The sequence below is a fragment of the Exophiala spinifera genome, assembly GCF_000836115.1.
Source record: "Exophiala spinifera strain CBS 89968 unplaced genomic scaffold supercont1.6, whole genome shotgun sequence".
NCBI classification, from domain to species: Eukaryota; Fungi; Ascomycota; class Eurotiomycetes; order Chaetothyriales; family Herpotrichiellaceae; genus Exophiala; species Exophiala spinifera.
Window position 1 is genome coordinate 1,167,601 of NW_015622518.1, and position 22,264 is coordinate 1,189,864.

General features: G+C 52.3%; 10 protein-coding genes across 10 annotated transcripts; 8 read left to right on the forward strand and 2 right to left on the reverse strand.

The window, feature by feature from the left end:
- Window positions 1–1,532: 1,532 nt before the first annotated feature.
- On the forward strand, window positions 1,533–2,118 carry PV08_08338 (uncharacterized protein; the record flags this gene model as incomplete). The annotated part of the gene is made up of 2 exons (XM_016382664.1): window positions 1,533–1,745; window positions 1,816–2,118. The coding sequence occupies 2 exons, from the start codon at window positions 1,533–1,535 to the stop codon at window positions 2,116–2,118; spliced, it is 516 nt and encodes a 171-aa protein (XP_016233367.1).
- Window positions 2,119–3,974: 1,856 nt separating this feature from the next.
- PV08_08339 (uncharacterized protein) lies at window positions 3,975–5,743 on the forward strand (the record flags this gene model as incomplete). Its single annotated transcript, XM_016382665.1, has 2 exons — window positions 3,975–5,422; window positions 5,479–5,743. 2 exons carry the CDS (start codon window positions 3,975–3,977, stop codon window positions 5,741–5,743), a joined length of 1,713 nt encoding a protein of 570 aa, XP_016233368.1.
- A 563-nt stretch (window positions 5,744–6,306) lies between these two features.
- Window positions 6,307–7,983, forward strand: PV08_08340 (uncharacterized protein; the record flags this gene model as incomplete). Its single annotated transcript, XM_016382666.1, has 1 exon — window positions 6,307–7,983. One exon carries the CDS (start codon window positions 6,307–6,309, stop codon window positions 7,981–7,983), a length of 1,677 nt encoding a protein of 558 aa, XP_016233369.1.
- An 839-nt stretch (window positions 7,984–8,822) lies between these two features.
- On the reverse strand, window positions 8,823–10,619 carry PV08_08341 (uncharacterized protein; the record flags this gene model as incomplete). The annotated part of the gene is made up of 3 exons (XM_016382667.1): window positions 8,823–9,330; window positions 9,464–9,932; window positions 10,067–10,619. The coding sequence occupies 3 exons, from the start codon at window positions 10,617–10,619 to the stop codon at window positions 8,823–8,825; spliced, it is 1,530 nt and encodes a 509-aa protein (XP_016233370.1).
- Window positions 10,620–13,539: 2,920 nt separating this feature from the next.
- Window positions 13,540–14,556, forward strand: PV08_08342 (uncharacterized protein; the record flags this gene model as incomplete). The annotated part of the gene is made up of 1 exon (XM_016382668.1): window positions 13,540–14,556. The coding sequence occupies one exon, from the start codon at window positions 13,540–13,542 to the stop codon at window positions 14,554–14,556; it is 1,017 nt and encodes a 338-aa protein (XP_016233371.1).
- Window positions 14,557–15,587: 1,031 nt separating this feature from the next.
- On the forward strand, window positions 15,588–16,775 carry PV08_08343 (uncharacterized protein; the record flags this gene model as incomplete). Its single annotated transcript, XM_016382669.1, has 1 exon — window positions 15,588–16,775. One exon carries the CDS (start codon window positions 15,588–15,590, stop codon window positions 16,773–16,775), a length of 1,188 nt encoding a protein of 395 aa, XP_016233372.1.
- Window positions 16,776–16,836: 61 nt separating this feature from the next.
- Window positions 16,837–17,568, reverse strand: PV08_08344 (uncharacterized protein; the record flags this gene model as incomplete). Its single annotated transcript, XM_016382670.1, has 1 exon — window positions 16,837–17,568. The coding sequence occupies one exon, from the start codon at window positions 17,566–17,568 to the stop codon at window positions 16,837–16,839; it is 732 nt and encodes a 243-aa protein (XP_016233373.1).
- Window positions 17,569–17,981: 413 nt separating this feature from the next.
- On the forward strand, window positions 17,982–19,040 carry PV08_08345 (uncharacterized protein; the record flags this gene model as incomplete). The annotated part of the gene is made up of 1 exon (XM_016382671.1): window positions 17,982–19,040. The coding sequence occupies one exon, from the start codon at window positions 17,982–17,984 to the stop codon at window positions 19,038–19,040; it is 1,059 nt and encodes a 352-aa protein (XP_016233374.1).
- A 972-nt stretch (window positions 19,041–20,012) lies between these two features.
- PV08_08346 (uncharacterized protein) lies at window positions 20,013–20,875 on the forward strand (the record flags this gene model as incomplete). Its single annotated transcript, XM_016382672.1, has 2 exons — window positions 20,013–20,472; window positions 20,541–20,875. The coding sequence occupies 2 exons, from the start codon at window positions 20,013–20,015 to the stop codon at window positions 20,873–20,875; spliced, it is 795 nt and encodes a 264-aa protein (XP_016233375.1).
- A 687-nt stretch (window positions 20,876–21,562) lies between these two features.
- Window positions 21,563–22,015, forward strand: PV08_08347 (uncharacterized protein; the record flags this gene model as incomplete). Its single annotated transcript, XM_016382673.1, has 1 exon — window positions 21,563–22,015. One exon carries the CDS (start codon window positions 21,563–21,565, stop codon window positions 22,013–22,015), a length of 453 nt encoding a protein of 150 aa, XP_016233376.1.
- Between the last annotated feature and the right edge of the window lie 249 nt (window positions 22,016–22,264).

Sequence of the window (22,264 nt, forward strand, 5' to 3'; positions counted from 1 at the left end):
AGGACAGACCAAACCGAGGGGCGTCAAGCCTTTTTGGGGCCAACCTCCGACAGATTGGTGTGCCAGAACAAGGATGGGCGGCTTTCGCAACAGCGGAGAGCACGCCGCTGTCGGGGCGGGTGACATTGTGACACCAACGACAGTCGACATAGCTGCCATCATTATGTCCGAACTCGAGAGACTGGAGCAGGGCAGTCTATTGTGAGTCTAGGAATGGGGGTTCAGATGAGGAAAGCGTGAGAGAGAATGAGGATGAGGGATGGAAATGCGTCTCAGCGCAGAAAAAGTCGCCCGTAGGGGGTGGGTGGGACAATCAAGCTCAACACTAGTCCTATAACAGAATAGCGTATATCAACTAGATCACATCTCTGACGCCTCTGATTCGCTCCCACGATCCCCGCAACTCATTTCACTTCGCGCCCGCTGCTATCGATGCATCGTTTTGCCGTTTTTTGCTCTTCGTTCTCTGCAGATCCGAGGCGCGTCTTCGTCGAACTCGTGGAAACGCTTGACTCAAAACACTGTCTCATGTCTACACATGCTCTGCCCGTTGGCCGAGGCAACACCTGTCAGGCACGGAAGATCGCTGCGGCGCATATACTCCATTTGTCTCTGGCCTCCAGTAGTCAACAGGACTATTTGTGATTGTTGAAATTGCCCTTTGTCCGGAGTGGCTGCATCTAGACAGGATCAAACGCTTCATACTACTTTGTCCCGTCGAGCCTCGGGGGAAGATGAGTCTATCGGTACTGTCCTGCCATGTGCAGGATGGAGGGTCACGGCACGGTACAGTTGAGGAGGGCGCGTGGTGGATGCTTGACGCTTGATGCTTGATATATTTCATCAACCGCCTGGTCCTCATCGCCCTGCGAGTCTCTCACACTCTTGGTCTCATCCTCGTGAGTGAACCAGGATTTTTGGACGTCGACATTCGCCTTCCTCTTTCAAAGACACGCACGCATTCGCTTCTTCTTCGTCTGTCCTATTCATTCATATACGTCCTTGTTCAAAATGCCACTCCTTCTTAGCATTCTGACTTGTACCTCCTTTCTGCTCGGCCTTGTGCGCTCACTTCCTCTGGAACTTGACAAAAGAGGTAAGCAAGTACATATCGCGGATTGACGACGGAGAACAAGCAGACTGATACCGTGGGTGCTCTCAGCAATCTCGCAAGATCTGCTCAACCAATTGTCCTTTTTCGAACAGTACTCAGCCGCTGCATATTGTCCAGCGAACAACCAGCCCGGTTCGAGCACAGCTATAGTCTGTGACGCTGGAAACTGTCCACTGGTCCAGAGCGCTGACGCCCAGTCAATCGTTGAATTTGAAAAGTAACAAAGCCCTTCCTTCCTGTGACGGTCCTTCCAGTTCCATGCCTGTGTTTGCAACTGACCAAGACACCCCACTAAAACAGTGTCGGAGCCGGCGATACCCAGGGATACGTGGCGCTCGACCATACCAACGCACTGATCGTCATTGCTTTCCGTGGTAGTGAATCGATCCAGAATTGGATATCCAACTTGGACTTTGTCATGGAACCGTGGGGCATCTGCTCTGACTGCTACGCACATTCGGGGTTTCTCGACTCCTGGAACAGCGCAAAATCCATCGTGCAAGGAGCGGTTGACGGCGCGAAACAGGCGAACCCGTCTTACAGCATCGTATCGACGGGCCACAGCCTGGGCGGTGCTCTAGCCACGCTCGCCGCTGCAGATTTGAGAAATTCTGGACACAACATTGCATTGGTATGAGAAACATTCGATTCCACCCCACGCGGGCCCGAACCTCTTTGGTCGGCTAACGAATTGCTCATAGTATACTTACGGCTCTCCCATGGTCGGTAACGTGGCGTTAGCGACGTTCATCACGGGTCAAGGAGGAGGCAACTACCGTGTGACACATGCGAACGACATCGTGCCCAAATTGCCCGGGTACCCTCTGGGCTTTGCACATGTCTCGCCTGAATATTGGATCACCAGCGCTACGTCTACCACCGTCACGGCGAACGACGTCCAAGTCAGTAGCGGCGTCGTCGACCTACAAGGTAACCAAGGCCAGCTTGGTGGGACGGTGTCCGATCATTTGTGGTATTTTAACGCCATTGCAGCCTGCAGTTGAGACTGTGACGGCACGAGACGACAACGACGGGAAGCGGGATAACCAACAGTTGCACTAACAGTAATCTTTTATCATGCATTAGTATAATAATACACATTGTCCTTGGTAACGTAGATCAGATCAGATCTCGACCTCGAACGTCTCCACAGCCAACGGTGGTGAAACCTTCAACCTCGCCAGGTCTTTCAAGCAGTTGAAAGCCGACTCGAACGAGTCGACATTACCTAACCATCTCATCTCCCTGGCTTTGCGCATGCTGAAGATCGGTGTCCGAGTCCTGAACGGATCGAGCATAAGGCCGTGTTCTTCGTGAAACCTCGCTCCATGCATGAACTGCAACCATTCCAGCAGCGAGAATGTCGAGCGCGTCGTGCCCGGTGCGGTGAGGCTAGTGGGCTAGTAAGCAGAGCAGTTATCATTATCATATTGACCATTTTCCGTCACAATTTTTGAGGATCACATTTTCGTAGGGGCCCACCGTCTTGAATTCTGAGCGTGTTGTGACACTTAATCTGTACTTACTCTCGTCCCTCTCCGGAGGCGTGAAGGTCGTACCGTACCATTTGGCCAGATAGGGTCAGAACAAATCCCACGCCAGGGGTCCCGGAGACGGGGCAGGGGCCCAAAGGGGCCGGTGGGAAGGGATCTTACGGTTGACTTCGGCGAGAGCCATCCTCGATTCAGGCTGGTCAGATTATGTTGGCGACCCATGATATAACCTTCGAGGTTACGACTTGCTTGATCTCGGCCATAGCTGAAGTCGCAGTGAGTATCGATGGTGGTACAAGATACGGGATAGCCCTTTCATGTTGATAGAACGAAAATCGACAGCACTCACGGAGCGTTGATTGCGAGAAGCGACGCCCAAGACCGCACAGGACATGGTCTTGCCGCCTCATGGCCTGCTGGAACCTCTTTCAAGCATGGCTTCCCTTTCGACGAGCTTGCCTTATTCCACGTGACTCCTCCGAGCATGAGGTTGAGTGCGGTTGTGAATGCTGAAGATTGAAGTGCCCCAGGTCTGTGCATCATCATTTCTCACTGGCGTACACTGTTCGATCTCCATAATATTCAAAAAAAAAACATCATTTTTCTCACGCAGCAAAACTCTAACCTCAAGGCCAATCACACGCTGGGTGATTGACGTTGAGGTCGAGGGAAACCCCTGCCAACACAGGGATTTTTCTCGAGAATCGTCAGGTTACTCCATCAGCTAGGTCATTCACGCGCAGAAGCCATGTTCGCTGGGAACACCTCGCCCTAATGCTGGGGTCCTTAGTGTCAGGGTGTCGCCTCTAGGATTCACGGCTAGCCCAAGTAAACTGCCTCATGTCTGGTGAAATCCCCTCACGCCATCTGTCCGCGGTGGATCAGGTGACACGGGTAGCCACGAGGAATTGTTGGAGGGAATTCAACCTTTCAAAACTATAACCACTAATTATTCAAGCCTCGACAAGCCTTGATGCCTGGAGGGGCCCGTGGGGTGGCCACGGGAGGTAGTGGAAACGGGAATTGTGCTGTTGCAGTCTGCTTGGTAGTTGTCGATCTTGCAAAGCCACAAGGGCTACTAGGTCTGTTTAGAAGAAGCTCTGGGTGAGACGTATATGGGGTAGTAAGACAATCTCGGGTACTGCAGGGAGTCTTCCTTATATAGGTAGAGTACATGCATGACGACGTTACAAGGCTATCGGCCAGCCTTGTCACGTAATCACGTGCTTCGGCGATCGGCTTTAAAATATTCCAGCAAAGAGTCTCATGAGACTTGCTACGACGAGTGTTGTGTTCAATCATCTCTATCGTCCGTCTTGTAGCTGCGTCGCCGTTGAAGCCAAGGCGATTGTCGCTCGCAAACGGCAATGAGCAATGCTGGAACGATAGCGTTGCGCCTAACCAGAAGAGGCCTCCAACAGTCGACATGCATACGACCTAGAGGGGACACCGTTGGATTGCGCAGCCTTCAGCCTGCTTTGTTCGATAGCGCTACGTATCCGCGAGGTTCTGTCCTGGCATGTGTGCGCCCCCGGTGTCATCAATACAGCCAGGGAAGACAATTCGGCCACTCTGCACAATCCAACTTCCGCCCTTCATTGGCCGCGCAGATCCTTAAACCATATGGTTCCGGGAAAAAGCCAGAGCAAGGACTCCGGTTCCAGGATGGGGAACTCGATTCCCAGGAACTCATTGGCATATTCGGGCGCCGCGGGCCTCCCCCTGCGATAGCCAACTACCTCCTGCGAATCCTGCACGGCCGTCGGTACGATGGAACTCTTGATCTCCCGCTCCCAGAAGATTTAGAGCGGGCATTGTCGAAATACCCAACGGCATTCGAAGATGGTCTGAACTGGCTTAGACAAGCATACCCGATAGACGAAGATGAAGCCATCCTCGCTCGACTCGAGCGGGAAGAGCATCCCCTTGAACGGGACAATCCGTCAGAATTGTTACAGAGAGGACAAAATCTCCGATTCTACAGAGGTCCACAGAGCGGCCACTACCAGGCAAAACTGTCTGAAAAGGAAGGCGACGTATATGGGGTCAGTGAACTGGAGAGGATTCGAGCTGAGAATGAAGCCAAGTTCCAAAGGGAAGAGGAGGAATTACAGTCCCAGATTGATGAGCGCATGTCCAAATTCCACGAAGAGCAGACAAGAGCCGTTGCCCAACGTCCTGAACAGGGGCTAGAGTCAGCAAAGGAAGTACGACCGCCAAACTCGTTCGAGAAGTGGGTTTTGAAGGCCCAGAATCGAGCGCAATCCAAGTTGACGCTTGAATCGCCTGAAGTGGCACAGCAGTCTGCAGGACGGCGACTGTTCCCATCGCTGATCCTGACCTCTCTCGTCGCTGGGGGCTGCTTCCTCTATACACAGTACTGGCACCGACCTAAGCAATCCGAGCGGTTCTTCCCCGACTTGTCACTTTCCGTCGCAACGATCGGTGGGCTGTTGGCTGTCAATGTTGCCGTATTCCTCGCCTGGAGAATGCCCCCATTCTGGGCCGCTCTGAACAAGTTCTTTATTATTGTTCCGGCATATCCTTACGCCTTCAGTATGTTGGGAAGTCTTGTGAGCCACCAAAAGCTTGGTCACCTCTTGGCCAACATGATCCCTCTAGTTATCTTCGGGCTTCCTCTGCATGAAGAAGTCGGACGAGCTACATTCTTGGCCATGTTCTTGTCTTCCGGTATCCTCGGGAGCTTTGGGAGTCTGGCCCGACACACCTTTCAAAAGGTGTTCGTCACCACAACGCTAGGAGCCAGTGGGTGTGTCTATGGTGTCGTCTCTGCCTACTTGTGGCTTCACCAAGAGTAAGTTTGGATCACACAAAGCTGGTCAAAGGAGCAACACTGACAGATGTCTACAGCGACCGGTTTTCCATCATGTTCCTTCCCAAAGACCTCGCAGAGCAGCTTTCGTTCGATGGTAGAAGCTTGTTGATAGCCCTCGGTGCATTGCAAGTCTTTGGCAGCCTGCGGCCGGTCAAGAAAATTGACTATTTTGACCATCTTATAGGCATGGCTGTAGGGGTGGTATCAGCATGGTGGTGGCAGAACAATAAGGAAAAGAATGGAGGTTTCACGAAGAAGTTCCAGAACTGGTGGAAGGTGACCTTTTCAGGATCGAAATAGGACATACCTGACAGGGTTCTGTTTTTGACGAGCCTCCTACACTCGTATATCTCAATGTATCACCAACAACTCATGCTAGACGACATGTCCCGTTCCTTGAGGTTCTGTTCGTGGCGTCCCCTGCTGATGCATCACGCGTTATCCAGTGCGTCTACTGTCCATTGCGACTGTCGACCTTGTAGTGAAATGTCTTATTCGTAGACTCGCGCTCCCTCATGCTCTCTGGTAATGCGTATCCTTCTATTGGGCTTCGCAAAAAATCGATCTTCTGCCCCGCCGACGTCACTTTGCCCAATTTGTCATTTGCGAGAATCTTTAGAAAAAGTCCCTTCGACACAGCGGCAGCGTTAAACTACTTCACCTTTCAGCTTCATATACTCGGATCATGATATTGCTGTAACGCCGAGAGTAACTGCGCTTGACTCTGCAGTCTCTTTGACTCCCTGACTAGCCGCCGTCGTCGGCCACCTCAAGCAGCGACCCCGCGGCCACCGCAAGTTGCTCTCTTCCGCTGCAAAGCTCAACCGCTCTCTCCATAGCGACTGCAACGAGGTTCAGTCGCAATGACCGAGTCGTCTCCTCCTGAATTATCCCTCCTCAAGACGCTGAAGCACCCATCGACCGGGCCTTCTCGATCATGGCAATCTCTCGCTCACCCTGATCCCTCCACGCCTCTCCTCGCAACGGCTTCCGCTGATAAAACTGTGAACATCTGGAACCTGCGAGACTACTCTCTGATCTCGACGATAAGCGGCGGTCACAAACGCAGCGTTCGGGCTGTTTCTTGGAAGGACTACGGAAGCCATGCAGGCAAGAATAAGAAACCCGTGGTCCTGGGCACGGGGAGCTTCGACGCCAACGTCGGAATATGGATATGGAACGACGACAGGCGATGGTCCAGGTTCCGTGACAATAATGGCGATAGCAATAACAATACCAACAACCACGAGCCATCTTCAAGGGGCGGGGGTCAAGAAGCTGCCATGACCGAGGAAAGTGGGAACGAAATGGACCTTACACGCGACGACGGCGACGACGAAGAGGATGAAGAATGGCACTTTTCTACACTCTTGACAGGACCAGACTCGGAGATCAAATCCATTGAATTTTCCCCTCCTCACTATGCGGCAAACCTTTTGGCCACGTGCTCGCGTGACAAGTCAGTATGGATATGGGAAGAAGTCGAGCCGGAGGAGTGGGAGACGATTGCCGTACTCAGCGAGCACACGGGCGACGTCAAGTGCGTGAGCTGGTGCGCCGGCGCGTCAAGAGGCAACGGGCGGAAGACCAAGAGACGGAAACTAGAGAACCCCAGTGACGGCGACGTTGAGATGGGTAACGGGAGTGGCCACGTGAACGGGGTTCTGGCGGCCCATGACAATGACAATGAGAATGAGAATAACGTAATCGGATCGAGAGATATCCTGGCAAGCGGCTCTTACGATGATACGATCAGGCTGTGGCGCGATGTCGAGGAGGAAGGAGACTGGATATGTGTAGGTGTGATTGAAGGCCATAGAGGGACGGTATGGGACGTCAAGTGGGAGCCGTTCATCAACTACGATACACTGGACCTAGTGGGGATATCGGGTCAAGATCGAGATACCGCCGTCGCTGAGTTCGAAGCGGATTGGCAGCCGAGAATAGTGTCGTGTTCGGACGATCTGAGTGTGCGGATCTGGCGGCGCGAGCTGAGCGAGGCTGAAAAGGCCAAGAGGGCGGACAGGAGGAAAACAACCTCGGCGCCTACGGGATTTGCGAGTTCGAGATTACCCAGCGTCATTCGCCCGATGAGCAGTATGGAGAAGTGGGTTGAGGATACGATTCTGCCAGAGGTCCATGTTCGCAGCGTCTATGCCGTCGACTGGTCGAGGCGGACAGGACTGGTGGTGAGCTGTGGTGGAGACGGGGCCATCGTGGTGTATAAAGAGGTTGTCGATACGGAAGCCAGTGCGACCGGCACAGCGGCGGATGTGGTGATGAACGGCACGACTGCCCCTGCCGGCTCCTCGGGAGAGACGGCGCCTCAACCGTACGTGGTGCGCAAGACGAAGTGGATTGTCGTTGCGGTCATCGAGGCGGCTCACGACGAGTTTGAGATCAATCATGTCTGTTGGGCCGAGAGACGAGACAGAGACAAACGCGCCGACGGGGAGGAGGTCATCATATCGACTGGTGATGAGGGAGATGTCAGAGTCTGGACGCTGCCTGATGCTCTTGTACAGAAGGATTCGTCATGAGGAGTGAGAGTGGGCGTCTTTGTCTGTGTTCAGCACATGGAACCAGTGGCCATGAGTCATTCAGGTTGCTGATCGCGTTTTTGAATATCATGTTCGGGGTTGAGAACGTTACTTATCTGCCTACTTAGGTACCTAAGGTAGCTATGCAGCGCCTTGCAAGTAAAGTTCATGTATCTATCTGACCTCCTTGGGGCGTAAATAGCTTGTTCGTCAAGAATCCGGAATCACGAACGACTACGAGAACTATATATACCATGCAGTCGTAGGACGAATGATGTACTGTTTTACTTTTATAAGAAGAAAAAAACCCAAACCCAGAAACGATATTATTTATCCTGCCCGTGCGATTGACGAGATGTATGCAGACAGGTAAAAGCCCGCACTACTGCCACGTTATATCATTTCGAGGTCAACCGACCCAATAATGCAGGTCGACCTTGCGAGGAACACGTCCGCGGTGACAGAAATTCAGCGTGTGTGTATGAGTACGTGAAGGTGTGATGTTCCACCCGACTTGCTTGGGTTGGATGATGGCGCTGTTAGCTACTTTCTGTAGTGCATCCAAGTGGATGTCCGGTTCCGGCTGGCAAAATGCAGAACCAACTGACTAACTAGGTAGTTATCTACCTACTGTGTGAGTACCTACCAAAGTATCTAAGGGATGTGGTGTGATTTGATGTGCGGAATCTAACTACCTCAACCTACCTAGGGTATCCAAAGGTACCCAGCTACCCGAGCTATGCGATGTGAATTGAGACGTCTTTGTCTTTCTTGCCCTGCCTTGCCTTGGCCATTTGCCTTGGTACCCGTGGGGGGTTGACCGGGTACCTCTGTCAGTATTATTGAGCAGGAGACATGTCCTTCGGAATCCAGCCCTGCCTGGCGCCCCACTTCTCCCTCCAGCCGGGGAAGTACGGGCTGTCGTCGAGCGTGTGGACGGGCCAGTCCTTCTCGACGAGGCCGTTGGCCATTTGCTCGGCCTCGTACTCCTCCAGGGCCGGGAGGACCTTGTGCTCGACGTGCCAGGTGTTCTTGTACTTCATGAGGTTCTCCTTGCCCTCGCGGAGCACCTTGAGCACGAGGCTCGGCACGTAGGCCTCGTCGCGGAACTCGGTCAGCGGGGTGAAGAGCGCCTTGAAGTTGAACACGATGCCGCCGCTCAGCGGCAGCCGGCGGAGCGTCTGCCAGTCGACCCGGAGGTGGATGCGCTCGAGGTCCAGGTCGGGCATCTGGAAGTCGCGGTACTTTTCGTGGGGGTCGCCCGGAGGCATGTACAGCGGCTGGTCGACTTCGAGACCCCAGGACCCACGTTGGATGGGTTTGTTGGCGGGCATTTTGGTAAAGAATCTAAATTCATGCCACAAAACAAAAGCACAGACTTGTCAGTCCCATGATCATAGAAAGACGGGGAAGAAAAATATAAAAAGGCAGGCGGAGAGAAAGAGAGAGACAGAAAAAAGTCAAAGCCAAAACAACATACCTATCCATACTAAATTGCATCTTCTCCTTGTAGTCCGGAATGGGAGCGTGGATCTGGGCGAGTTGCATTCCTATCTTGGTGCCGACGTTCCAGCCCAGGGCGCTGCAGATCATGCCGGCGCGGAAGTGGTAGTACCCCGTCTCTGGGTTTCGGAGCGTGATCGCAAAATCCTCGGGCACGTTGTCCAGCAACACCAACAGCGGGTGCTTGGCCTTGACGTCCTGTGTCGTCTTGAGGATCTTGTTCTCAAAGGTGCGCTTGTCTTCGTGCAATGTGAAGTACTGCGGGTACCTGGCGCAGAGGAACTGTAGGCACATTTCCATGAGCTCTTTGCACGCCAGCTCCGAGCCAGGGAGCCATTGCAAGACGGCCTCGCCGTGTTCGGCGTACAGTTTCTTGCGCTGGGCGATACGTGTGCGGTATGTGTTTTCGAGTTCGAGCCACCAATTTGGTTCTAGTTTGGTCAAGGCTAAACATAGAAAGAGGTGTGAGTAATCTGATTCGCATGGGTCATTGCAAAAAAAGACGATGATGGCAATGCCCAACAGCAAGAGTGGGATGAAAGGCAGCACACCAAAAACAAAAGAGAAATGATAAACGTACACATGGTTTGATGATACGCCCATCGGAATGGACGGTAGGGCCGGGGGAGAGCCTTGTCGATGTCGTGTTCCAGATATGGCTCAGGCAACGGTACACCGCTCAGAGTCGAGTAGTCTGGAAAATCACCCAGCGCACGGATTTCCTGGATCTTCACCCCGGTGAACACATACTTGCTCGGGTCGGCGGTGCGGAAGTCCTCGTCGAAACCCAAGATGGACTTGTGCCAGGTTTTCTCGTCAAAAAATAGATCCCCCATGGCTTCGCGCTGGGCTGGTGGTAATTTTGCCGTGGCTTCTTCGAGGCCCTCTCGTATTGAGGGTGGAAACGTGTTGACATACTCGGTGGACTTGGGTGGCGCGTTGGACGGATCCTTCTTATCGGGAGAAAGTGATCGGGGTGGCGTGCTCGCGCTGGACGCTCGACGACCTCTGAGTTGTAGTCGTTGGATGATTACGTCTCGCTGGCGCTGGTTGAGGCTCAAAAATGTGACGACACTGGCGCATAGGGCTAGGCCTATCCAGAGGAGAGCATGTTCACCCACAACCGAAGACATGGTGATTGGCCTTGTTGTCGCAGAGGGCTCTGTCGTGAATATCGTGGTGGGTTGGGAGGGCGTTGGTTATATTGACAAGGGCCGATCAATGTGTCACTTTGCAACCTCGATTGTGTTGATCGATATGCGCGGAAGACTGGCGGGTACTTAAAGCCTTTGCAGTAGTGGCGCCAATGGCTATTCACAGACCAAGCGACCGATGAATAAAAGTCAACCGCAGCATGCAATGATGATGATGGTCAACCTCGGGAAATAAAGCGAAATGGATCAGAGTGTACGTGGCCGTACAATAACTGAATATTTATTGTCTGTCGATCTAGTGAGATCTCCGGGACTGAAACAGAAGAGACAAAGGCAAGACCAGGTCAAGTTCGAACCACTCGAGGCTCAAGGACTGCCGAGACAGGGAAGTCCGAAGAGTGCGGCCGGGGTTTGTGAAACCTGGGATCGTTGGAGAGTAAATAAACGTCTATAAGAAGACAGGGTCGGCAAAGTGGCGAGACAGGTCAGGCCATGCTAGATTGTCAGATGGATCCGAAGGACTTTGGGCCGCGAGTATGGAGCATGAATAGAATGGGAGAGACGTGCTCGAAGAGGTTGTAGAATCTCGAGAGAAAGGGAAAAGCGTCATCGGCTCGCGCCCTTGAAGAACTCCACGGTCCATTGGAGGTAAAAACATACCAGTCAGGCCATTGGCCGAGCTGCCAGGTGTACTCGTACGGGTACCTGTTGTGCCTGAAGCCAATGACAAGAGGAGTTGGTTCGATACGTGATCGAGAAAGTTGGCCAAACAGAAGCGGCCAGGCCTATCAACCGTGTCTGCTCGAGTCAATCGCTAACGACGGTTCCCGAAAAGGACAACCACGATGCGAACAACCTTGTACCACTCGACGGAAGGAATGGAGAAGGTGAATGGAGAGAGGCACTCGCCCGTACGGACACAGGCGGACCACGGGCGGTTGAGGTTCAAACATGGCAGGAGAGAGAGAGCAACATGCAGAACGAGGGTGAGTCGGCTGGCGGCAGGGACAGCCTTGCCCCAAGCAGTTTAGAGGCAGAAAGAGAAGAGATACTGATTGATGGCGATGACAACTGATACCGCAGATAAGGGCAACCCATGGGCCATCGGGCAAAAACCAATAAAACAGAGGAATACGAGGTCGAGAAACTCTGGGGCGAGGACGAGATTGTGGTGCTGGTTCCGGCCCACTTTTCAGTCTCGACATGATTCGTCCGGGCTCAACCTCATCAATCTTTCCTTCTTCGGGCAAATCTATCCTGGTGTCTGCCTCCCACGCGGTCACCCAGCCAGCCGACCCTCGCTCTCCCCTCTGTGCTGCCCGCCTAGTGAGGACTGTGCCTCTCCAGCCGTCATGCGCGCAAGCAGTGCTCGTACCAGCAGCCAGCGGCGTGTAGCGGAGACCTCTTGCAAGGTACGACGTCCTTTCGCGTGCTGCCTTGTGAATTTAACAATCACTGTAGCGGGGAGAATGTCGCAACAGGGTCCTTTGTGCTACCTTGGAATTGGGACTTGTATAACGGGCGTGTCGCCCTTCTCGAAGCGAGGCTTGTTCCACAGCGGTTGTTTGAACACCTGCCCACCCACCAACTTCTTCAAATGGAGCCCCCGTTTTGCACGTGGCCGATGGCCTCTTCTTGCGAGGACGAGTCCGTTTGTTAAGGCCGGTTTAGAATATTTCCAGGGTCATCGAGGTTGTGCCAGCGACCAAGGCCGAACACTGGAGCTCATTGTATTCTGGACCGTGTGATACCTGTTCCCCTGCTCCTCATGTCATGCACTACGGCGCTCACTGTCCGAGGTTGGCCGTCCGGGTTACGCTAATGCCCCAAAGTACATTTACTAGTTCTTGGAGACACTCTATCTAAACTTCCTCGAATAGCCGTAGCTCTGATCTTCTTCGGTTACGCTCTTCACTCCCGCACAAGACAGAAATACGTCTCAACGTGATGCTGACACTGCACACAGAGTGGCGTTGGCCAAGCACGTTCGTCCTTCATCATACATACGTCTGACCTTTTGTTGAAAGCGGCCATGGATATCAGGTTGCACTTTCGAGAAGCACGGCAGTCCCAACCACTTGGAAAAGGGGCAACTGGCAATTAGACGCAGGAAAACAGCCTGAATTATAATACAACATCGTACCAAAATACCACGAACCTGGGAAAAGACCTGGTATCTGCCGAGGCAACAGTGGACGATAAATGCCTCATAGTCAGTCCTACCCAGATTGGCAGTACGATACTGATCAATCATCTGGAGTGTGGAAAACGGCATTGTCCCCTGGCTCTCTGCTGGCAGAATTGAAGTTGAAGGGCACCAATGTAACTAGCACTGCGTCAAGCTCTGCGAAAGGCTTCAAGCCTGTAATGATTGCCAGAACATGGGAAGAGAAACCCCCGGTATGTGAGGATAAGGGCAGGATGCAGGACATCTGCATATTGATCGTCATGATATGGGATACTACGATATAAGAGGTCGGCAAGGCACCCTTCATCGCAGACTTGACGGATACAAGTGCCGGAGGCTGGAAATCCGTCGAAATGGTCGCTATCACTGAATCAGCGCATAGGAGAAGATGCCTCTTGGAAGGGTCAGGTAGTAAGACGCACAGTAAGATACCTGCGACATGGAGTTGCTTTGGAGGTGTCGTCAGGATGCTGGTCAGTGATTCCTGCAAGGAATCCTGCTGAGCAGAAGCAACTATACTTCGCCGTATGGTCAGTACGGCGGGGTATACTCGTACCAAGTGCAGCTGCGGCGTTTCGACTTCAGTTTCGAGAAATGCATTTTTGGCAGATCAGTGACCAAGGGCTCTCGTGGATCAATGTCGTATTGTATTGACCACCGTTGAGATGGCTTCTTGCAGACAGTCTATCAAGTTCCTCCCCCACTTCGACAATGGAGGCTTTTGTCCCTCGACAGGTCTATCCTCACCTGTCCTCCATTCCGAGATCGTACTATCTAGGCCACCATGCGGCTGGACTCTCTAAGATGAAATCCCTGGTCTCTCAGATCGATCTGGTCATCGAATGCCGCGATTACCGCACCCCCATCGTGTCTCGAAACCCGCTGTTCGAAGCGAACCTTGGAGAACGACCACGGTTGATTGTCTATACCAAACAAGACCTCGGGAGCAACTCGACAAGCGCAGACAGGAAAAGAGAAAACATAATCAGAAAATGGGATGCTCCCTCCACGTCGTTGTTCACCGATATCAAGTCTCGGTCGACAATAAGTAAAGTCCTAGACTTTGCACGAGCTCATGCCAACCACTCCACCTCGCTCTTTGGGACTCGTTTGATGGTCGTTGGCATGCCCAACGTCGGCAAGTCTTCGCTTCTGAATGCGCTTCGAAATGTCAGTCTCGGCAAGAAGAAGGCCGCCAGGACAGGGGATCAGCCCGGAGTCACGAGAAAGATCGGTACGAGCGTCAAGATTATTGAAGGCGACGAAGGCAGAGAAGGCGTTTACGTTCTCGACACGCCTGGAGTTTTTGTCCCTTACGTACCTGATGCTGAGAGTATGCTCAAGTTGGCACTCTGCGGCAGTGTCAAGGATACCATAATTCCACCGACGACCATCGCAGACTACCTCCTCTTCCACCTCAATCTGAATGATCCGACTCTGTATGGTATGTTCGCTGCCCCGACCAACGACATATTCGTGGTCCTTGAAGCACTTGCTCGCAAACAAGGTCGCCTGAAAAAGGGCGGCCTCCCTGATTTTGAGTCTTCCGCGTTGCAATTTGTCCAACGCTGGAGAAGTGGTCAGATGGGTCGATTCATCCTGGACACCGTAACCGAGGATGCTCTGACCAAACGATTAGACATGCTCACCTCGTATGGTGGCAGTCTACACCAGGCTCGCAAGGCGGCCAAGCAACTCAGAAAAGAAGCTTACCTTGGAGGCGGTTGAGCGATCACATCAACGGACCTTGCCAGTATGAGTTGGTATCACCTCTGATTTCCGCCTCATGTCGTAGCATGCGGGCCACCCCAAGACTCAGGCAGTTGGACAGCGCTTCGACGAAAAGTTGTTGATTTCAAAGTCGTCTCAAGTTCGACAACAGATCGCGGGGTTTGTCGTCCCTCGGCATTCAGACAAGGAAGATGATCCAAATCATCATGGAAACGTCTCTCCATGTCTATGTGCCTCGTACATCTCAATCTATCCACAAGGAATCTAGTCGGGATAGAAGCTCTTCGGTCTTCTGCCTGCGTGTCTGCCCATCGCTCAACCTTGGCAAGTTGAAACTGGCGAGAGATTCAGTCCCCGACAACGAGAGGAATGTCCAAGGGACATCTGGTTCACCCTAACTGGACCGGAGTCACCATGGATTCTGTCACATCATGTCGTCGCACATGATTGTGCCTGCTAGTCCTTAAGGATTAGTTATGTTGATAAACTAGGGAACATACATCCTGGTCTCTCTCAACTCTCAATGTTATATTAATGTATATACTCGTACATATAGATGTGTATGTATTATGGCTATGGTTGGACTCGAACTCGTACTTGTCCTCTACGGATGCGTTTACTATCGTTAGTGCCTCATCAAAAAACATCCCAACCCGGGAACTCTCGAAACAATCCTCTCCACCAATGTCTATTCTGTGGCCACGGATCGACAATTCGCAATGCAGGGTCCGGTTCGCCGGTACGAGTGAGTGCTCGTACGCTGGAGATCACGACAGAGCCCCCTGCCAAAGGGTGGTGGAATGGGGTGATGAGAAACGTCATGCGGCCCAAATACACTCTTCGGACATGTGATAGATAAGACCTACATGCACGTCGAAAACGTCGAGGACTCAGTGCTATCTTCATGTTATGTTTTGAATTCTATATCACTACAATTCATTGTACAATTGCCTGAAGCACCAAAGACGTCGGTTTGTTGAGGGTTCCGTTTTTGACGGAGTGTATGGAACAAACAACACTGTGTTATCATGGACAGTATTCTCGAACTACCCTCCTCTCATGGCATCGAGATCGACGATATCATCCGCTTCGGTGAAGGGGCCAAAGTCGATTCAGCTGTCGCAGCAAATGAACCATCATACACAGAGAGCCCTGGTGTCCTCCTCGTGGCGAAAGTATGTGAAGCACTGGTCAAGTTAGGCTACGATGACACCGACATCTCCAACGTCGGCAGGTTGGTATCGGAAAACCTGATGACTAGCGAGACCTCAGACCTACAACGGACAGGTGAAGGCGAGAACGATGTGACGACCAGCAAGACCGAGGTAGACACACCGGCGACTCGGGTCGGAAAGACACTGGGGAACCTCCTCGACAAAGATGTCCTGCGATCACGCACTGTCCACATCAACTCAAATGAACCCGTCGTGTTGATCAACCATGCACCGCGAATGAGTCCAGATTTCCTCGGCCAAGTCACCAACGAGACCGTCACTCAGTTGCAGAATAAATGGAACATTTGGCCGGTGCGTGTCTATGCTGGCCCATTCGTGATGGTGTCCGCTGATGGGTTTTCAATCACTTTACTGAACGTGGTCAATACCAACCTGGGCGGGCCGAATATGGTGGAGCTTCTCGACATGCCATGTGATGCAGTCGAGTGGTCTCGGTGGAGGAGGAAGGACCTCTGGAGAGATCGCCAATTCTTGTACAGCGAAACGCAAGACGGGCCTCCTCTGCCGCCTGAGTTCAGAGATGATGGGTCTGAACAATCCATCACAAGTGATGGCGATAGCGAGGAGTCGCTAAGCTGGGATTCGTCTGTGGTACATTCGCCACAACAAACACCATTGCCTCAGGGGGAGGAGGCTACAGGTCGTGGTGAGCAAGACGCTATACTTGCTCTACCTCCGAGACCCCGACTTGAGGATATGCAAGAAGATGTTGCAACTGTGCAGCTTGCAGAGGGGTTGATGCCCGAAGACAATGATCTGCTCGAGGCGCCGGAGCCCCATATTGAACATCCAACATGGAGTCGACAAGATGACAGCATATCGCTGCTGGATTTAATCAGGTCCCAAGCAGCAACGCTTTCACCATTTGGTAAGGATACTCAAGGGCCCGGATCACTAGAAGATGGAGGCGATGTCGGTGGAGACCATCCTGCTGTCGACAAGTCATCCAGTGACGGAAGCGACGATTTCGTTGTTGTATAGTTCCCCTGGTGATGTTCTCGATTTGTTTGGAGTTTTTGCAAGCAAACACATCAATGACCTCTCATTCGCTTTCTGAGCCACTTCGACTTCTACTCGGGTCTCTGCTTCTGTCGTCGCTAGCTGGACTACCACCGTTTTCGCTCCTTGTGCCGTTTCGGTCAGCGTCTTCCATAATCTCATCGTCCTCTTCCATGGCATCCAACTCCGCCTGGAGTGGACTAATTCTTTCTTCCAGTTGGTCAAGGTCTTCAAGCAGCTGTCTCGCGGGTAACTTCCACAGACTTGTTCCGCAAACACGGTCTTTTGTCAAGAGGTTGTCCACAAACTCATCCATGTGGACAAGCACATATGCCTCTTTTCTTCTTTGTCTCAGCTTTCTCGAGTCCTCCAGCAACGGCTCCAGCGTTGTGTAAATCTCGGCGGGATCAAATGTCAAGCGCACATAGAACGCAGCCAGAGCCCGCAGATATTTCCATTCCTCCCCTCCATAGTTCAAGTATTCCAGTATGATCTCTTTGTCGGGCACAAGCGTCAATAGTTTGAAGGCCAGGCAGATGAATGGAGTAGGTTTCATTGCGACTCCGTATGTGCCACCAATATACGTGAGTTCAACTGCTCGATCGCACAGTGTGGCAGCATTGAGACCAAAACATTGTTCTTTCCAGTATAGAGAGTCGGTGATTCGATCGCGCATGGCAGTTTCAAGTAGTAGGGCAGGATTCTGGCCGCGGATGAGTGGGCCAGTGTAGCCACGGTTGTCGAGCGTGTTGGAGGCATCGGCGCGGTGAGACATGGTGGCGCGGGGAGTCGGGTATCAGGAGGTTTTGAAAAATAACCAGAGTCGGCCTCCAGAGACCTTTTTGAGTGTTGATGAGGCCGCAGGGAATTTGTGGTCGTTGTTCAGGCCGGTCTCGAGAAATTTCGCGTAAAGTGATGCGCCTGAATGATCAGCGGGGAAGTTCACCCAGTTGCCTCGCAACGGGCAACGTAAACAGAACTCGACTTTCTTTCTGGCCGCAGATGGTTCTTCACAATTCAGGGAAATCAGCAAAATCGGTCTGGAAATCAAGATTGAAACTGACTCAAATTCACTATTTGAAACTCGACGGAAAACCACAGCGTTCTAAAAGATCAAAGATCTGTCTGTGCTCAGGAAAAAGTGCGAATTCCTAGGTACCTGGACCGGGGCTTGGTCCTTGCACCGCGATGGTGCTCCTTACATCCTCCGCCGTGTCTGTGGCTCTATCGAGCGGAGTGGTCTGCCTTTTCACATTTCTGCTCTTCATGTGCGGATATGTATTGCAACAACAGACAGTTCGGTCCATACAAGAAGCCTTGAAAAGGCCTCCAGAGCCTAAACCGATGCCGACACTGCCGCCTTCATTTCAGAACTCAGACAATGAAAGTATTACAGGGGCCCTCGAGCAGCCTGTAAATTCAGATTCTGTTAGACTGGGTTATTCCGGGGCAGAAGAAGTAGAAGAAGCAGCAGAGAATGTGGTTGCCGTTCAGGTGCCGGTTGAGGCGCAGGCTAAGGATCAAAACCGGCTTCAAATGCCTCAAGACTCTTCCACGACGAGCTCAAAAAGTCAGCAAGCACCTGAACAACCAGCACTTGACCATCTCGCCTACATGTTCATTCTTCTAGAGCCCGAAGACCTCTGCTCAACGCTGTTGTTCGCGAAGGAGCACCGGGCTTCTTCACGCCTCGTTCAGGAGCCATCTATCGTGCTCATTTACCCTGCCACATGGGAAATCGAGTCGTCTCCCGCATACAAGTCTGCATTGAGCTTTATGCGAGAGGTTCAAGAAATATACGGCTTGATATACCATCCTGTGCAAATCAACAATGCTTGGGGGACAAAAGCACAGCTCTTGGGAGAATTGCAATGGCACCGCTGGGGCTATGATCAGGCCCTGTATCTCCAATCACCTGGGATGGTCCTCGACAACAAGGCTCTTGACGCTGCGTTGTCTTCTCCAGTGTCACGGAAGACGTGGGCTGCAGTGGACACTTCCACTGGTAACAATCCAGATATCCTCCTGGTCACGCCGAAAGGTCTGCAGAGTCCTAGGAGGGAAATGAGGAATCTTGTGGTTCCTGCAAGACCTGGACAATCTTTCCAGCCATCAGATGCCGCGTATGCCTGGTTCGATCATTCGAACTCCGGGCAGACAAGTCATGACAATGTATGGTATGATGAACTGATACGGAAATTTGAGCGAGGAGAGAGATCGGTTTGTGCTGGCAGCGGATTGTTGTAGCGATGTAATAGTTGTCCTTGTCTCCGTGTTAGCAAACACCAATTGTACAAAAGATGATGTAGACGAAATAGACGACCTTCTGGTATCTGGGTATATGGCGATTAAAGCCCAGGGAGATACTCCGTATGAGGGTGAAAGATGTGTGACTCTCGTATTTCCACCCTTTCATGTTTCTATTATTGCTTCCAAATACCGCGATACGATGACAGATAGAAATACGGCCGAACGCTTTTCCAAATCAGCCTCCAGAGTTTCCCATACTCCGTCCCGCCCGTGGCGTCTTTAGCCTGCCACGCGAGCCGGCCAAGCGCTGCGAAGACTGTAGCTGGCTACCTGGGAGCAGCTTAGTCAACCTTACAAACGCTCCTCATGCAAACTAAGCAAGTCTGATGAGTAAGAGGGTATCCCAAGTAATAATGCAAGGGATAATGCAGCCATCAGTGGCAGATTTCTCGCAAGCCACGTCCGTAGCCGTGTCAGGACTCGTTTGGTTAGTACCTCCCTAGAAGTCTTGGGGGCTTAGGGCGGGCTCCGGCGCCTGTGGCCCCTACAGTCCGGAGCTCCCGGGCAGCCGTAGCGCCTGGGAGATGCCGAGGTTTTAGGTGCCTCTAGGGGAGTGGCCCCCCTAAGTACGTATTGTACCTCAGTTTTAGCTTCGCTCGAATTCGCTTCAATTCGCTTCTGCATGTGCATTTGGAATGAATGACGTTGATCATCGATCTCTCACCTCGCCAGAGCGTTTTTCCTCCAATGCAGCCACCATGAAACCTGGATACGAAGGTAAGCGATAGTCTACAGACACCATGGACCAAGCTCATTTCGCTCTCGAAGTCTATATATAATGAAACCGTGAACCACTTTCGTTTCGTTTCTCCTCTCATCGACTTTCTCGACTAATCTGCACAGAACACTTTGTTCGTCGCCAACCTCCTTCCCACGATCAACTTCAAAACACCACTCGCGACTCTCACCATGGCGTCGAAACTCTTCCCCGGTGACCCCGAAAAGGTCCTGGTCATTCGAGACATCCCCAACACTCCCATCACCACACTCAGCGTGCCGTTTCTACGCTTTGGGCGCATCAAGTTCGGCGGCCGTGCCACTCTAGTCAAGCTACAAACCGGGGACGTGGCCGTCTTCTCCCCCGTCGCCCTGACCTCGGCAGTCAAGGCCAAAGTCAACGCGCTGGGACCGATCAAATACATCATCGCACCAGACGTAGAACACCACCTGCTGGTCGAGACGTGGGCGAAAGAATACCCCGAAGCTGAACTGTTCGGACCCGAAGGTCTTCCCGAGAAACATCCAGGACTCAAGTTCTCGCACGTCTACACTGCCAAAGTCAGGACCGACATGCCCACGACAGCCGAGTTCGACAAGGAGTTTTCGTCCGAGTATTTCCCCATGCACCCTAACAAGGAGCTTGTGTTTTGTGAGTGATAAATCTCCAGCTCTCAGGCAACGCAGAATGTGAACAGGCACTAACTAGCATGCTCCTAGATCACAGACCCACCCGGACCATGATCGAGGCAGATCTTCTCTTCAATCTACCTGCCACGGAACAGTTCTCCAAATCTGGCGTCGACCCAAAATCCGGCCTCCTGACGAAACTGTTCGGCGGCATCATGAACACGAGAGGCGACATGGTCTGGCAGAAGCGCTTTCTGTGGTATGCGGCCAGCAAAGGGGACCGTGCGGGATTCGCTGAATCGGTCAAGAAGATCAAGTCCTCATGGGACGTGGAGCGCATCATCCCGTGTCACGGTGATGTGATCGAGACGGGTGGCAAAGCCATCTTCGATAAGGCCATGGCTTGGTTTTATCAAAAGTACTAGTTGGGTAATGTGGCTAATCTGATTTGGATACCCCCGGGGCATTTGGCGAGATTGAGCGGCGTTGGTGTGTTGTGAGACGAAGCGAGGCGGAGCGATGTGTTTTGACTCAAATTCATACGATTGCTGTATTTTGGAGAGTTCTGTTACCAAGGGAGATACCACTGTACAATTTTGAGAACCACTGGTTTACACCTCGATCATGTCTTTCCTGACGCGCAACCTCTTAAAACCAGCATTTTTCTGATATTTCCATGTTGCTTAGAAGGTGGTACGGATGATGTTCGCGCTACGATCGCCGTACCTGAACACGCACATGGAACGAGATGCCGACCCTAGAGAACCGAAGGGTGTTTATCTCTATCTTGCCTCAGACGCCAGCACGTACACCACTGGCGCGGACCTTGTTGTTGATGGTGGTTAAATATACGGCTATATAGATCCATGGGGAGAAGTGCACTAAAAGTACCTGCACACAGAGAATAAACGCTTCGCTGGAGCTGGAGGGGAAACGGCGAAACACAAGACGCGTCATACGCAATTTGCGACGCGTCTCACACCGCATATAGTGGTTTTGCGGTGTAGCTGGTCGTATTTCGTCACTATGCACACGGCCCAACTACTCGAGCTCGTACTCCGTACTCCATATCTACCTGGCCCTCCAACATTGACCCATCAGCATCGCCCAGCATGAATCCAACTCCTGAGGAACGGTTCGAGGAGGCGTCCAAGCACGCTCGCCTCATCAACGCCCTTCTCTCCCACCCAGCATGCCGCTTGATGCCAGACGGCAGGCCGCACAAGACTCAAACTCCCCTGACACTCTACTGGGTCATCGACTTCGAACTCAACACCTGGAACAACTACGTCTTGCCTCTCCTCCCTCACAACGCGGCAAAGAATAGTCGCGCTCTAGCAATCCTTCCTGGCTCGGACTTTACCGAGAGACCCCACCTCCTGGCAGATGATTTGTACCCCCGTATGAGCGTTGGAGGACTCAACGAGAAGTGGTCAGACTCCGTCGGACGAAGTGTAATGATCACCAGCATTATCTTAACACCAGGCCAACAGATGATGTTTGGCGGCCTGTTTCCGTTTGGCCCCGAAGTTGAGGCCGCGGCGAGAGAATTTGGCAAGGACTAGACGATCATTCACGGTGCAATTATGACGATCAATGCCCGAGAAAGCTCTGCACTGTTGGACCTGTTCAGGTGACGCTGATGCCAAACCTGGACCGATGAGATGGGACATGGACATCTGAGAATGGCATATTATATTGTGTCGTCGAAGAGAGTGGGTACTTTCTTGAATAGGGACACGGATGTGTGGAGGACACAGCTGTTGCTCACGTATCGGAAGCTGAAAAACATGCAAGCTACGCGGCATTCAATT